Source organism: Anas platyrhynchos, chromosome 14 (assembly GCF_047663525.1).
Source record: "Anas platyrhynchos isolate ZD024472 breed Pekin duck chromosome 14, IASCAAS_PekinDuck_T2T, whole genome shotgun sequence".
NCBI classification, from domain to species: domain Eukaryota; kingdom Metazoa; phylum Chordata; class Aves; order Anseriformes; family Anatidae; genus Anas; species Anas platyrhynchos.
Window position 1 is genome coordinate 2,045,900 of NC_092600.1, and position 14,699 is coordinate 2,060,598.

Here is a 14,699-nt window from a genome sequence, read left to right on the forward strand (position 1 = left end):
TCCCACTGCTGCAGTGCTGGCGAAGCCAGTGGTGGGCTGTCAGATAAAAGAAGGGAAGCAGGAGCTGTGGGGCTGTTCCCCTGCCTATATCCATTTGCTGCCTGATGTCTGAAGAGGACACAGAGCATGAGGCGGGCGGTTAGCCCCACGGACACCCAAGCTGGGCAAGATCGCTGTGAGGCACATCACTTCTCCCACACCGCGAGCAGGAAGCCCACCAGCTGGCGGCATGCCCGGGGTGGGGGGGAGAACCCCATGTACACCCTCAGAGGGCCGGGAGCCCCCAATGGGCGCCATCTCCCCGCTCCCTCAGCTCTCCGATCCCCCCCCCCTTGGCCCCCTGAGGGGCCGGGCGGGGCGGGGCGGGGCGGGGCGGCTGCCGGGAGGCTGCCTCAGGGCCGCCGGCCCCGCGGTGCCGGGAGCCCGGCCGGGGCTGGCGGCCGCTGCTGGCCGGGCTCGGCACGGCTCAGATCGGCTGGGATCCGCTGGGATCGGCACGGATCGGCTCGGCACGGCACTGCCCCGAGCGGCGGGGAGCCAGGGGGTCCAGCGATGCTTCCCAGGTACGGGCACCGCGCCGCTCTTGCAGCCCTTCAGAGGGGTTCGTGAGGGAGCCCAGCGAGGCTGTGGCAGCCTCAGGGGTTTGAGGGTCCTGTCACAGCTCCGTGCCCACTGCCCCCAGGGGGGTATCGGCAAAGGGATCGCCCTCGGTGGGTTCTCGCCTTGTAGTTTTGCAAAAGGGAGCGCGATGGATAATGTGAAAGCCGGTGTGTAGCGCTAGGGCATTTAACTGAAAGGAGGTGTTTCTTGTTTGTCTTCTGGTGAAATTAATTTACAGAAATTTATACTGAATTTTGTAAGAGCAGGAGCCTGTGCGTGTGCATACACGCGTATATTTGCACCCACATATGTGCCTAAATCATCTAGACACCGAACAGGTGCTTTTTGAGTGACACGTATGGAATAGTCCCCAAAATACTTTATCGAGTTACTAAGATTGACTGCCAGTCCCGAAGCCGTGCAGGTTGCAAAGTTCCTGAACGTGTTACACGCCTTTAACAAAACCTCCAGCCTACTTATTTTTGATATCACACTGCAGGTTATGATTAATGTGTTGACTAGACTGCACCTAACCTGTATGAATTCCGCCTTTTTGCTTGTGGAAAGGCAGCTGGCTCGTGTATTAGACTTCGGAGTATAAATTAGGTATCTTAATGAGAGCCGAGTGACTTAGTAGAGGGGGAGAAAAAATAAAAACAAACTAAAGTCAGCTTCATATACAGCTACAGGACTGGACAGAGCCAGGGACCGTGGAAGGAAGTTGACGTTTAGGTCCAAGTTTCTTATACTGTGTGTGAAATATCTGAGTGACTGTGCCTAGCGTACAAAGGGTGCTTAGCACAAGCAGCAAAAGTTTCCTGGATCTCAAGCAGTGCAGCTATTCAAGGTGAGGATTGCTAAGCTGGTAACTGAATGAGGCAGATTTATAGATGTTAGCATAGAGCTGACCTCTGCAGCGCGGCGATGCCTGTGGACACCTCATCCTTCCTTCAAGAAATGGCAAGGAGGTGGTTTGGATTCTTTTTTTAAATTTTCAGAGCAATGTTATTTCCTCATGCTAAACCTTAAAAACGTCCTTGCTGAACCAGGCACTTGTGGTGAGCGGTTGTCCCTGAGGCGATCCGCTCTCGGTCAGCTCTTCCAGGCTACCCAGAGACAGATCCTTTGCTTTTTGCGAAACCCCAGCTGAGGTCAGAGTGATAGAGGGCAGCGTCACCCGAAGTGCTCGGTAAGCTCCTTCGCAATCAGTTGTCACAGGCTCCCGCAGTGGCCTTGGTCAAGTCACAAACACCAGCTTTCCCTGCAGAATCAGCAGGCATTCACCACAACACCCTGGAGTGACCTCAGCTCTTATAAAGACAATTATCTTGCAAAATTTTTTTTCTAAGTATACGCCCGCGGTTTCTCTAGCGTAGGGATCTCCTTCCTCCTCCCGGCCTTACGGCCATGTCATGTCACTAGGAGTTACATGGAATCTCTCACTGAAAATGCCAACTTTGCAAATTAGTGATGCAGTCTGGATCGTCCTTATCGTGTGAATCCTGATAATGTTCTTTTGCATTTCAGGTGTTCCTATTAAAAATTAAATAACTTGCCCATGCCTGCTTAAAAAAAATGCTCAGTTAATGAAAGGTCTTCCAAAGCTGGAAGCATTATTAACTTGCCATACATTGCTGTTTTCTCTGGTTTCAATTTAGTTGTGCTCTTTCAGAAAGATCTACACTGTTGTCTTTGTTTAACGGTGGTCAAATAATAAGGGAATTATTGAACTGCATAAGAAGGTATTAAATTGTATAGAATACCCTCCCTGCGTGTCCTATAGACTCAACTTTTACTGTGTCTTCTCAAAGAAAAAATTCCAGTAGCAGATATTAGAAATGTGTGGAGGAATTTGGGCAGAAGAAGGGAATCCCTTGCAGCAGGCATCTCAGAGGTGAGAGTTGTATGGTACAGTGGTTGGGCTAGACAAGGACTGTTTGCCTCGTGCTTCTGTTCACCCTTCCCTTTAACAAAGCAGCTGCAGGATCCTATATACTACTGGGCCATATATGTGCAAGTGATTGTGCTTCTGTGTGAGTGTAAACATCTGGGGAACTTGTGGATAATCGGCATCTGAAGTGTCCCAGTGCACGTCTTGGAGCAGGCTTGTGTTTCAAGCTCTTCAACACAAGGATGCTTATGTGGAAGTTGCCTGGGTCTAATAAGCGCCACCGTAACAGCAGAGGTGACGAACATCATGTGCAGGTGTTCCAGATAAGCTCTCGGGATCCCTGGACCTCTCTTCGGCTGCTCATCAGAGAGGAGTGAAGGAAAGCATTTCCTTCCACACAGTTTTACTACTGCTGGTTTGCTGAGCCCAGCCCACGAGGGGGGCACGGACAAGGTAGACCTGCAGTCTGCTCTGCCATGGCTGTCCCTGTCAGCCTTTTAAAAAGGTGCTAACATGAAAAACATGCAGAACAGATAAGCTAGCATAAACTATAAATATCATTTGCGTAGATGCATTTAAAAATAGTTTGAAGTGATTCATCACCGGGCGATTTTTATAACTATGGGTAACATGATGTAGGAAAACAATAGTTAGATAGTTGCAACTTACTTTTTCAATAATTAGTCAGGGTCTGGTTTTGAGCAATTTTACTTTTTAGAAAACTCTTCTGCAATTCCTTTCTGATTAATATTTTGATCAGTTTGCTTCAGTTGTTCTTCTTTTAGCATTCTACAGTATTTGTTAATTGTTTAAAAAGTAATCAGTCACTACCTAAGTTGTGTTAACATAAAATAGTTTGAAAAGTTAAGCCTTGAGCAGAAGGAAAAATAGTATTAAACTACACCCTTATTTTAATGAAAAAGCGCTGTTTGTGTTGTAGTGGAAGCAAGGAGGAAGGAATGTATTTGTTTTCCATTACAGGTGAAAACCTCGTGTTTTAATTGGTGGCGTGGTAACGAGGGATTTCTGTGTCTGCTTTTTCAACTATTAAAACTTGCCCGGAGTGTAGTAGTATCAGTTTAAAGCCATTCAGTTTCCTCTTGCTGACAAATGGCCATGGCAGCAGTAATAAATTGCAGGAATTGGATGCATGAGAAAATCCATCCTTGGGGAGAGCTGGGAGTTGGCTTGCCAGGCGACTCGTGGAGATGTCGCAGAGCACGTAAAGGATCTGCTCATGTAAACTGCAGATACTCCTGGAGGTTAGGTGCAAAAAGACAGAACAAAGTGGGGCAAGAGAGAGATAAAAGCTGACCAATAGTAGGGTGTAAGTGTGAACGTGCATTAAAATAGCATTCACCAGGCCTTAGTTTCATTATCGTTAGTTTCTAATAATTTCCTTGCTGGTCCAGTGGAAGCTTGCTGTGCTGTCCAGTTATTCCTTTCTGTCCATGCTCTGTGTTTGCATCAGTGTCTGTGCAGCCATGCCGCAGGAGGGAAGGGGCCCTGGCTTTCCAGTTTTTTTGCGATCCATTTTAGCTACATACATGACTTGATTACAGCAGTTTCCAGCTAAACTCACTCTGGTGGTGTGAAGTCTCTCGGCAGAGCTGAGTATCCAGCCCAGTATCCAACCAGCCTTTGGTAATCCTCTGAATTTAGTCTCCTTTGCATTTTTTTCTTTTAGATGTAAAGAGGTCCCATGGATCCGTACAAGTACATGAGGGGAGGGGATGCAGAAGACAAAGCCGGGCCCGTCTCAGTGGTGCCCAGTGCCAGTACAAGAGTGCACAGACCGGAGCACAGGGGGTTCCCCGAACACCAGGCAGTGCTTCGCCCTGGCACAGTACCCAGAGAGGTGCCGGGGTCTTCTCTTCAGGGTCTCCAGCAGCCAAATTATTTTCTGTTTGGTAGAGATCACCACAGGACCAGTATCCTGCTCAGAAACCATTTATCGCGGTTTCTGCCCTTACAGTGCTAACTGTGGCAAAGGCACTGGTGAAAAGGGTGGAATTTATATTTTTGGATGTAATCGGCTCCAAGGAAAGACCACGCAACAGCAGACAGGTGATGCAGGAGAAGCTCCTCGTTAGGACAGCTGCTAGAGCCAGAACAGCACAGGAGGTGGAGGCTCACCTCTCCTTAGCGTTACTGGAACACTTGATTCTCCATCTCCTAGATTGCTGCAAGAATCTGGAGAAAATATCAGCTAAATGTCAAAGTTAGTTTCCATTTATAAGCAGAACTAATTATGTTCAGAAGATGTAGGTCAGTTTTCATCCGGCTGAAGAGCGGCGCTGGAGTTTTGCCCTGTTCTATTTGTTTTGAGAACGTGCCCTGCGTATTGCACGCAGGAATCTATGCGTTTCTGGGGATAATCTATCCAGATAGCCAGCTTAACGCTGCTTTCAAGCTGTCAACAGCCAAAGCAAAGCCTCTCCGTGTTCCCTTTCCTCCCCAAATGTGGGAGGTGGTCGGGGCGAGTCGGAGGTGCCAGGCTGCCCATGTTTACTGTCTGTCTGAATGAACTTTCCCCCAGCTCTCTCAAAGTTTCTGCTGCTTTGGGAAGCGGCCCGCTATTGCCAGGGAATGTTTTTGCAAGGCTGCAACGTGCTTGAGGACCGGGTTATGTAACAGAGATAGCGGCGATTTGGAATTATCACAAATTATGATTTGAAATATCTGCTAAATGCTTGTCTAGAGAAAGTGGAAATGTCATGTGAAGAAGCTGAGAAGTAAACAAGCTCTTGTTACCTTGATCAAATATGTTTCCGAATACAGCAAGGGTTTTATATTTAGCTTTCTCTCCTCTTAGTGTGTAATCTGCTCTTGGAGCTTTTTATAAGTAGACTTTACTAAGATCTGGAACAGCTACTGCCCTTCTTTGCCAGTAATTTCAAAGTCAAATATCAGAAGTACGAGGTAATGGAAGACAGGCCTTTGTCCCAGCATGAAGGAAACTCAAACGTGCTGCAAGGGTGGAGCGAGTGGCAGTACCTTTTTGGCAAGCAGCTTGCTGTTCCTGTCACATCCCGCTTCTTTATGGGACCCCCAGTGGCTTACCTCGAGCGATGAGTTTCCAGCCCTCTGGTAATTTCAGAATAAGAGGAGATGGCTCCCCGGGAAGCCAGGTTAGCTGGCAGCCTCGTGCGCCTCCATCTCAGGCTCTCCGAGGAGCCCTCCCAAACTCTGCTGGTTTTCTTACATTTTCTGAAATGCAAGATGGGGCTTGTTAGCAGGGACCCCTGCTGATGTAAACTCTGCTCTGATCATGCCATCGTGCTTGGGTTTTGGTACGGTTTGCTCAGATCGTGGCAGTCAGCTCTTCGTGTGGCCGTGTCCCTCTGCAGACACTGCTTTCGGTGCCCTAGCAGAGAGGGTGCAGGGCTCTTTGCCCCCAAAGCTAAACCAAGTTATTTCAGTTTCAAGTTGCTCAAGCATTTTTCTTGTAATAAGTCGCTTTGGACATTTGTTGCACACCATCTCCTCTACAGCTTCTGTTTTTTCTCTTCGGTTGCTAAATGGTGGGGCTGAGAGGATTAGGAAATGGATTTCCTCTCTCAAGGCTGAGTAACTGTATGTAGTGGTGCTTGGTTTCAGCTAGCTGGGACTACTCTAGTTGTAAGGCCCATGAATTTATCTTGGGCAGTCTTAAAAGCTTCTGATGGGCATCCGTGGCTTTGGCAATCGAACTGATTCTCTGCTGTGACCTGTTGTAAAAGTTGTTGGCTACAATCATCATTAACGTAGCGATGATGTGAGGCATGGGCACAGAGAACACGACTTTGCTTCTTTGCTTTTGTGAATTAGGAGGGCAGGGGAGAGTAAAATTTACCATGGTCTTGGAGTCTAGCATGCCTAGATTACTTTACTCTGTATTCTCATTAACAGGAGTCTTTTTGCTCAAAGTCTTTTGCTCCTTCTCGTAAACTTGGAGCCGCTATCCTCCGTTAGCGGCTGGAAATTTCCAGGTTCTCATTTCTCACTTCTTGGTGTTTCGTGCTAATGCTGCTTGCCTAAAAGCCAGGGATAAGCAAGATAGAATTTCACTTGATCTAGGAAATGGCTCGTAAGTAGCTGAAAGGTGATTCCGCCTGGCTTCGTGGACAGAGCAGGCATCTTGTTTCCTGTCTGCCAAGCACTGAGCAGGTAGCAGCGAAAATGAATTCCCAGGCCCAAGGGTAATAACACTTGCTGGGCTGGTTGGCAATATTTGATGATTTTTTTTTTTTTTACTAGTATTGTTTTTGTTGTTTGTTTGTAAACACACCCTGTGGTGTCACAACGCGTGTCCTTTTCCATTCTGCTTAGAATAGAAAGCCATTTGTTCTGGGCCTTGGGAATTGAGGATGATGCAGAGCTCCTCCGAGGTCAGCGGCACGAGGGAAGGCAGAGGCTTGGGAGAGCCCTGCTGCACTTCACCATCTGCGGAGCAATTTGGGGATAGGTGTGTTAGAAGAGGGCTGCCGTGGGCGTTCTGCTGACCCGGGCAGGAACACGGCCTTGAATCACGGTGGCTTAAGTGGAGATTATTTCTGGCTCTGAATATAGCAAGGACCTGAGTGTAGTCAGGTCCAAGCTATGCGTGGTTGTCTGCTCATGCATCGTGACAGATATATCCTGGTCTCAATGTCGTTCATAACGCTGCAGTTAGCTCTGTACGTGTGTCTTACTGCAGTTCTCCTATGGCTTTGATTTCAGGAACCTGGAACTTGAGGAAAACGTTAAGTACCACAAGACAGAGCACGAGAGCTGTAACGCCGCACACACCCTTGTGCAATGGCTGTAGCAGACTGGTGCCCTTTATGCCACTGTAATTTGGCTACTTGCAAGTGTAGGAAAAAAAAATCAAAAAGACACAATTCTGGCTACAGGATCAAAGCGTTTGATGAAATGACATTGCACTTGCTGGATTTTATGCTTTAATAAAGTTGGATATAGAAATAATGTAGAAAGAGCAGTGTATTACAGAGTTGTAGTAATTTGATCTCTTTGGTGTTTTTTAATTAAAGCTGGCCTTTGCCGGAGTTTGACCCAAGTCAGATCCGACTGATTGTGTATCAGGACTGCGAGAGAAGAGGACGGAATGTCTTGTTTGACTCCAGCGCTAAAAGGAAAATCGAGGACGTTTCAGTGTCGGTGAGTATTGCGATTTACGTGGCTGTATTCTGTATTTTTTTAATATAAAACTGATAAAATACAAACGTTCCGGTTTAGCCATATTAACATCGGTGTTATGCAGGGCTATATTTAAATGCCTGTGAAGTTGCAAATTTTTCAGGCTCCACTGATTTCACTCTTAACAGCTTTAGATACTCAAGTGATCTTCTTCCTCCTGTGCTCTCTACTTTCTGCTCTTTCCAAGAGAAGGATTCCTCCGCGGGGCTGCAGCAGGCGATGCTAGGAGGCAGAGGCAGGGCATAATCCAATGTTTATTGACAAGCTTTTATGACATGGACGCTTCCCGCTGCGGGACCTGTGTTCTGAGTCAGAAAGTGCTCCCAGTCCCGTGTCCTCTCATGTCCTGTTTGGTTAGCTTTTGCCAACTGTTGTTCCCATGCTTTGCTGACGGCTCTCACACAAAGTTACTTGAAAACTTTTTTTTTTTTTTTTTTGGCATGGTTTGCATGGTAATCTATTAATTGAAACTGTAATGGATGCAGTCAGAGGAGGATACTTCCTTCTAAGGGCTCTGGCCAGAAGATTAATTTCTAGCCACAGTGCTATTGTAAGTGGTTGTGTGAGGTTGGACAACTTATTTCACTGCTTTGAACTTCCCTTTCACCATCTCTGCAAACATTTGCAAAGCATTTTAAGTTCTGCAAGCAGAGAGCACTGCGTGAAATGGCATTTATGATCACAGCTGCTTTTAACCCTAAGACCTCTTGGGTTCTGTGAGCAGGAGAACACGAAATAACGTGTTACCTCCAAGCCCTGGTTTTCGTGTTGGGTATTGGATTGCAGCCAGAAGAAGGCTCTTCATCTGCTTTGTGAACTCCCCCAGCCCATTGCTGGATACTGCAAGCCTGATGCTTCCCATCATGATTCTGAGCTCTTCTTCCACATATCCTAACCTCGGGGAGCCGATTTGTGTGTCATCAGGCACCAGCTTCCAGGCTTGCACCGTGCCTGTACTGGCACGGTTGTATTATGAACTGAGGGCCTGATTTCCGAGTTCTTTTTGAGAATGTGTGACGTAAGGCAAGTTGAACAAATGTTCAAGAAGATCTTTAAAGAGCTTTATTGTGATTAATTGCTGGCTTTGCTTATTACCATTTCTTCATTAATAGGAAAGGCATTGTGCAGCATGAACCCTCTTGCTGTATTTCAATTGATTTCTTGAAAGCCCAAAGCCTCTTTAAGATAGATCTGTACTTGCACAGTTAGCTTGCAAAGTTCATTGTTTCGGGTTATTTCACAGTCAGTTGTCTGTGGCAGCTCAGTAGCAACAGAACAAACAGCAGATAATGAGGCTAATACGGTTCCGTATTATCTCCTCTTTATTTTCTTCATTAAGGGAAAGGCGGGGGGGGGAGGGGAATAAATTATGATCACATTCCCTTTGATACGAGTATGTGAGGCTGGTGGAGAAAGACTGTTCCCAGAGTATTTGAAGTGCCCCTGATTGTGTCTGGTAAGTCAGTACATTTTCATTCTTTTCTGTGCTACTAAGAGACTTAGAAAGAGAGTATATCGAAAACCTTTTCTTGCTATGGTGTCTGCCTTCTGCAGCACTCAGATAATGTAATGTCAGGCAATTCTTCCCTCATAAAACAAAACTTTGCATTATTAGAAACATTAAGCAGGTGAAAATGTGCACAAGTCCTGGGCTCAGCTCGCTGCAAGCCGAGTACAGCCTTGCACAGCTAGCAATACACACTGGCCATTTTCAAGGAATCGCATTGTTTATTTTCCTCGTTCTTTATCACGATTTTCATTAGCAAAGACACACCCTGCCTGTACAAAGCCAGATCTTGGCTCTAAGCACATTCCAAGGCACTCTTGCCCTTTTGCAGCGAGACGTGTGTGTGGGCTGGGCGCTCTCCCTTGTGAAAGGCTATCTGTTAGTGGCCCACAAAGGGCAGCGCTTTCTGCATCTTCTCCCCCCGCCCCCCGTTTCCTACCATGATTTATACCTCTGGATTTACAAACACACCGAGGGGCAGGTTGTGAGAGTGCCCGGCGGTGGCCAGGCTGTTCTGCTTAAAGTCTGACCAGTTTGTGTAGCTCAGAGAGCCGAGTGCGTGCCAGTTTGCTCTGTGCTGGCAGCTGTGCTCTTCAGTTCCTGTCCTCTGTTGTTTCTGAGATGTGTAACAAGTGTCTGATTGAAAGCAATTATAATTTGGGTTGTATGCCTGCAGCAACATCTGATACATTTTTCTCTATTTTATATTTTACATATCTAAACTCGGTGTATGTCAGGAGGTGCGTGCAGTGCACCAAGGCTCAGTCGCTTGAATTCCATAAGGGAAAGTTATAAAACTCAAGGAGCATTAGGGCAAACTTGTCCAGAGGCAGATGTTTAAAGAAATAAAACTAGCCTTCAACTTTTTGGTAAGTAAAAACCACAGAGTTTGTGCTCATGCCAAGCTAGGCTTTAATTAATAAAGCATTACCGAGTCTATATTTTCTGTGAGGGACATGTGATTATAACGCACATAAGGATTTTGTGTTTTCATTGGACATTAAATCAGCCTCTTCTTGTCTTCAATAAAGCTAAATATTAGGTAAACAAGAATTTGGAGAGAGCTTATTGTGCAGAGGCAGACAGAAGGCAGCCGAGAGGTTCCTGGTATTGCTGTTACAATATTTTAATTGTGCTAAAAGGTGGTAAATTTGCTGGAAATTTAATTCTAGAGTCTCTGTAGCAATGGTAAAATACATCTTTTTCCCAGGACTTTAGGACTGGAGAGAGAATGACTGGTAAATAACCCTGCTTCCCAGTGGGCTCGTTAAGCACACTTCTAATTTCGGGGACGCTGATACGGCAGGTGCCCGTGCCCTGCCACACGCTGCAGAGACACCGTGTTTTCCCCGGGTCCCGATAGAGTTAAGCTTCACGAGCAAAGCTGCGAAGCCGCCGGGTGACTCGGCACCGGGAATGTTGGCCCCGGGCTGTGCCAGGCATTTCCACCCAGACGGAGCCGCGCTAGGCAGCTGTGGGCACTTGGCTTGTGGAGGGAGGCAGATTCCCCTCTGCGAGCCCCACACCTTTTTTGGTCCGAAGCACGAGAGGTTCTTCCCCCACTTTTCAGGGGATGGCCAATGATGAGCCGGGCTCTGCAAGCAGATACCTGGTGCAGCGCCTGGACAGCTGCCTCTTTCCCCACAAACACCCGAAAATTAGCTAACTCTCCTCTTTTAGCTTTGTCAGGGGATCCCGTAAGAGCTCGCCTGCCTTTTTCAGCCCTGTGACACCAGATCATGAGCAGATGTCTCAGCACAGGCGTTTGCATGTTGGGTGTACGAGGGCAGCATGTGACAGGAGAAGTGGGCACCGCTGCCGCCCTTGCTCACCGCCGTGGTCCCCACCCAGACAGCCGCGTCCCCGGGGCTGCCTCACTGGATGGGGATGCACCTCCACTGCACTCCGGTGGGTTTCTTCCAAATCCTCCGCTAGGGAACTAAGTCTGAGGCTGCTCCTCGTGCTGATAGGCGTCTGGTTCCTAGTGAGGCTGGATTCCTTGATTTGCAGGTGACAGTATTGCAGCCTGTGACAGATCTCTGCTGGTAGACTCACTTCTGTCTGTTCTTTTTCCTGTGACGTCTCCTCGCCTGCCTCCTGCTCACACGTACCACCTCGCCCATCTCACCTCCCTGCTCGTTTCCCCGTGTCCATGCAAGGTCCAGCCCAGACCTCCCTGCCCAGTTTTCAGCCCACAGGTCCTCTGAGGGCTGAATTGCAGGCCAGGCGTGACAGGCAGCTCCTTCGGGGTGCATGCACCAGCTGGGCCAGCTTTCAGCCCTCACCCTGCGTTTCCTGGCCCTTGCCTGAGTGCTTGGCTTCTCAACCACGAAGCCAACCACTGCTCACACGAACCCTTGCGAAGAGTGTGAGCGTACTTCGCTGTGCTGCTGCTGTGTGCACGGGTTATGTCACAGAAATGGTGCAAGGACCCGCTGAAACAGAAAGGGCTGCCAGTCTGTACTGGGTCTGGCTGGGATGTTAACTGGGATGTTAAGACAGGATAAGGATGCCCCAGGAGTGGTCCACAAGGTGTGGAGTAAATAAAGAAGCTGAGAGAGGAGTTTGCCTTGGTGTTTTCCTTAAACTGAATGAGTTTGAGGACAAGTTTGGTTTCTAGTTGTCTGGTTTAACTGCTTGTTTTCTTTTTGTGTTGTCCAAAACAAGGCGACGTGTACTGCCAGGGATTTGACTGAAGAGAGGTGCTGGTTGACATGTAAGGAGCTAGAAGATTTCCTACGTCTAAAGATCAGCCGAGAGGAAAGTGTGGAAGAAAGGGTTCAGAGGGACCATGAGAAAGGGGAAGAGGAGGGAGAAAAGAAAGCAAGAGGCAAGCTGTGCACTGTGCTGAGCTCACATCCAGAGCTGGAGTGGTTTGGCTGGGAAGGGGGAAAGACAATGAATCGGAAAAGGGCCGTGGCTTGTTTCCAGGATGCAGAGACAGAAGACGATTTTCAGAAGCTGTTTGTTTGGAAGAAGTGAAAGCGAGAGAGAGGGCCAAGGGTGCACGCTTTGAGATCTGGAGGTACAACCTTAAAAAAAAAAAGAGTGGGTTTGGATTTGGAGAGCAAAAAGTTCATTTTGCCATGTAACCTAGTTGTCTTTATCTTTGGGATAACATAACCGAAAGGTCAGATGATATTTGATCTCCTACTGCGGCAATTTCTTTCACTCCAAATGTCACATTTATCCCAAAGCAGAAAAATGGCATGCTGATTTAAACAAGCGGGGATTAGCCACGTGTTCTAATACACTCCAGCACTGGATAAATGGTGAGCAGTAAATTGCTTTGAGGGATTAGTAATCGGATAGCGAGCCCTTTGCTTTTAGGTGAGTTGTGTGAAATCAAGACTCTGGGCTCTATCTCGCTCCCAGTGGACAGGTTTCCAGCGAGCCAGGGCCAGCAGACAAAGCCCCCAGCTGTAAGAGCAGGAGCCCTGCCTTCGGAGCTCTGCCTGTTCTCTGCACAGAAACAGCACGCCAGTGGGGGAGCAGCAGCTTGTCCTTTTACTTCTTTCACTCACCGATGACAAATAGAGGAACTTGGCAACTCTGGAAACAGTGAGAAAGCAGCCCCTGAGAGCTGCCTTTAGGAAAGATACCTGGATTTTTACAGCAGGACTCAAAGGGAAAGTGTGAGTGCCTGTTCAGGCTACTCTCTTGTCCTAGACAGAAACACATTTAACTACACATTTAGACCAAAAAATAAAGCAAAGGAGTTAACTTAACAATTTTGGAGGAATTTTTCAGCTTTGTGAAGTTCCCTTTGCTGAATAATGTGCTCTGGAAGTGGGGTACAGAGTTCCCGAAGAATGGTGGCTTTATCTGAGTAGATGGATTTCTCTGTCGCCACCGCCACAGTGGTATTTGAGCACAGGCTGCTGCAGAGAGGTAGAGGAATATAAAACATACGATGACATTTCTCTTTCCTTCTGTTACTCACAGCCCCTAACACACACACACACGCGCAGCCTGGGTTTAGTTCAGTGCACCAGGCTCCTTTTCACTGTCTTGTTATCCCCGAACCAGAACTTGCTCAGTGGAAATTCCTCTGCCTCCTCCTCCTGTGCACAGCACCGTGCATGTTCTTTCCACTCACTGGGGAATTTATAGACACGGTGGCAAAGAGTTAAAGGTCTTTGCTGATAGAGGTGCAGAAAAGAGATTCCAGAAGCAGAACCGTGGCAGAGACCTATTTTGTACCCTGCCTTACTATGAAGGTAATTTGCTGTACGTTACCTTCAGTACTACCTGGTAGGTCTCCAAGACTCGCAGCAAATTATGACCTCTAACGTAAGAACTGTGCCTGTCGGGAAGTCTTTGGAGCTGTGGGTATCTGCAGAGAGTTGGCAGAGAAGGAACAAAGAGCGCGGTCGCAGTGGGGAAGGCAGCGTGGCAGCCGGGAGCGGCAGCTGCCCGCAGCATCCTTCCAGCAGATGTGCTGCTCTCCAGCAAAATGTGCATTTCAGAGCACTCCAGGAGCGCCGTGCCTAGAGAGCTGCTTTACTGTAACTGTATATTTGAAAAGAAAATGCAGAGTTTTGAAATTTGTCCTTATGCAGTTCTTAAATAATTCGGTTACCGTTTTAGTTTTGGAAACCTGGCTTGAATATGTTTCAGCTGTTACACTGAATGCAAGTAACCCCACTCCTTTGTGGCGTACTAGCTCGGGATTGGTTGCACCTAACGTTGCATTGACCTTTGGAGTCAGTGACTGCGGAGGAGAGGGGCATTGCAGGTACTTGATCTCACTGTCCAGCAGGTTACTCTTGAGCACGTGGTAAGTTTTTAACAGCGCAACAACCAAAGTTTGCCAGTGGTTTGCATTTTAGGAGGGATTTACTGCTTGCAAGGTTCCAAAAAGTTGGGTATCTGAAAGATCCTGACCTTTACAGACGCCTCACAGGAGTCTTGGTTCATTAAATACCACTGCAGATACCAAGTGACTATTTTCCTGGTTCCTATTTAGATTAGGCAACTCTTACCTCAAGATACCAGACCCAGCAGTGGGTCTGGGGAAAGCTGCTGTGCAGAAAAATGCAGTGGAAAGGAAAAGAAATTAGTTAAATGTCAGTAATTTGCAAACTAAGCCTGTTCTTTTAGCGCACAGAACATTTGTCACTTGTAGAAATGCACTTACTGGCTTCACAGTCTCAAGGAAGCTCGCTCACAATGGGAGCTTTTTAGAGGGAACTTTCAACATCTGATGGAAAATGCAAGCTGAAATGTGGTTTGCCTGCAAAAGCTTCTGTAACCCTGTGGATCTTATGTGGTTTTATCACATGATGCTTGCCTAGCCTAGGACATTGTTGTTTGTGTCAGAGATAAAATGCAATTCTAGTTCACGAGTTCCTACTGCAGTCATATGATGATCATTCACATGTTCCAGCCATTGTGCACTGTGCTCGAGCCACAGATACTTGCCATGAGCAAATCCACGTATTGCAGGAATCCAACGTACTCGCAGCGTGTCGTAATGACAGGGTACTACTGTGGAGGGTGCACAAGGCAGTAAAACACAGA

The 14,699-nt window shown here is 47.4% G+C and overlaps 1 protein-coding gene across 4 annotated transcripts in view; it reads left to right on the top strand.

Annotated features, from left to right (window-relative positions):
* Nucleotides 1-14,699, top strand: part of FNIP1 (folliculin interacting protein 1) — a 65,536-nt gene that overhangs the window by 21,206 nt on the left and 29,631 nt on the right. For 2 of the 4 annotated variants that reach the window (XM_013091855.4, XM_021266729.4), the window contains exons 1-2: nucleotides 398-563; nucleotides 7,504-7,630. In XM_013091855.4, the coding sequence (XP_012947309.3) occupies nucleotides 553-563; nucleotides 7,504-7,630 (138 nt within the window). In that variant the 5' untranslated portion in view covers nucleotides 398-552. Of the gene's footprint in view, nucleotides 1-397; nucleotides 564-7,503; nucleotides 7,631-14,699 lie in introns of those variants that run through there. The other 2 variants (XM_027468207.3, XM_072023208.1) reach the window with 1 other exon arrangement.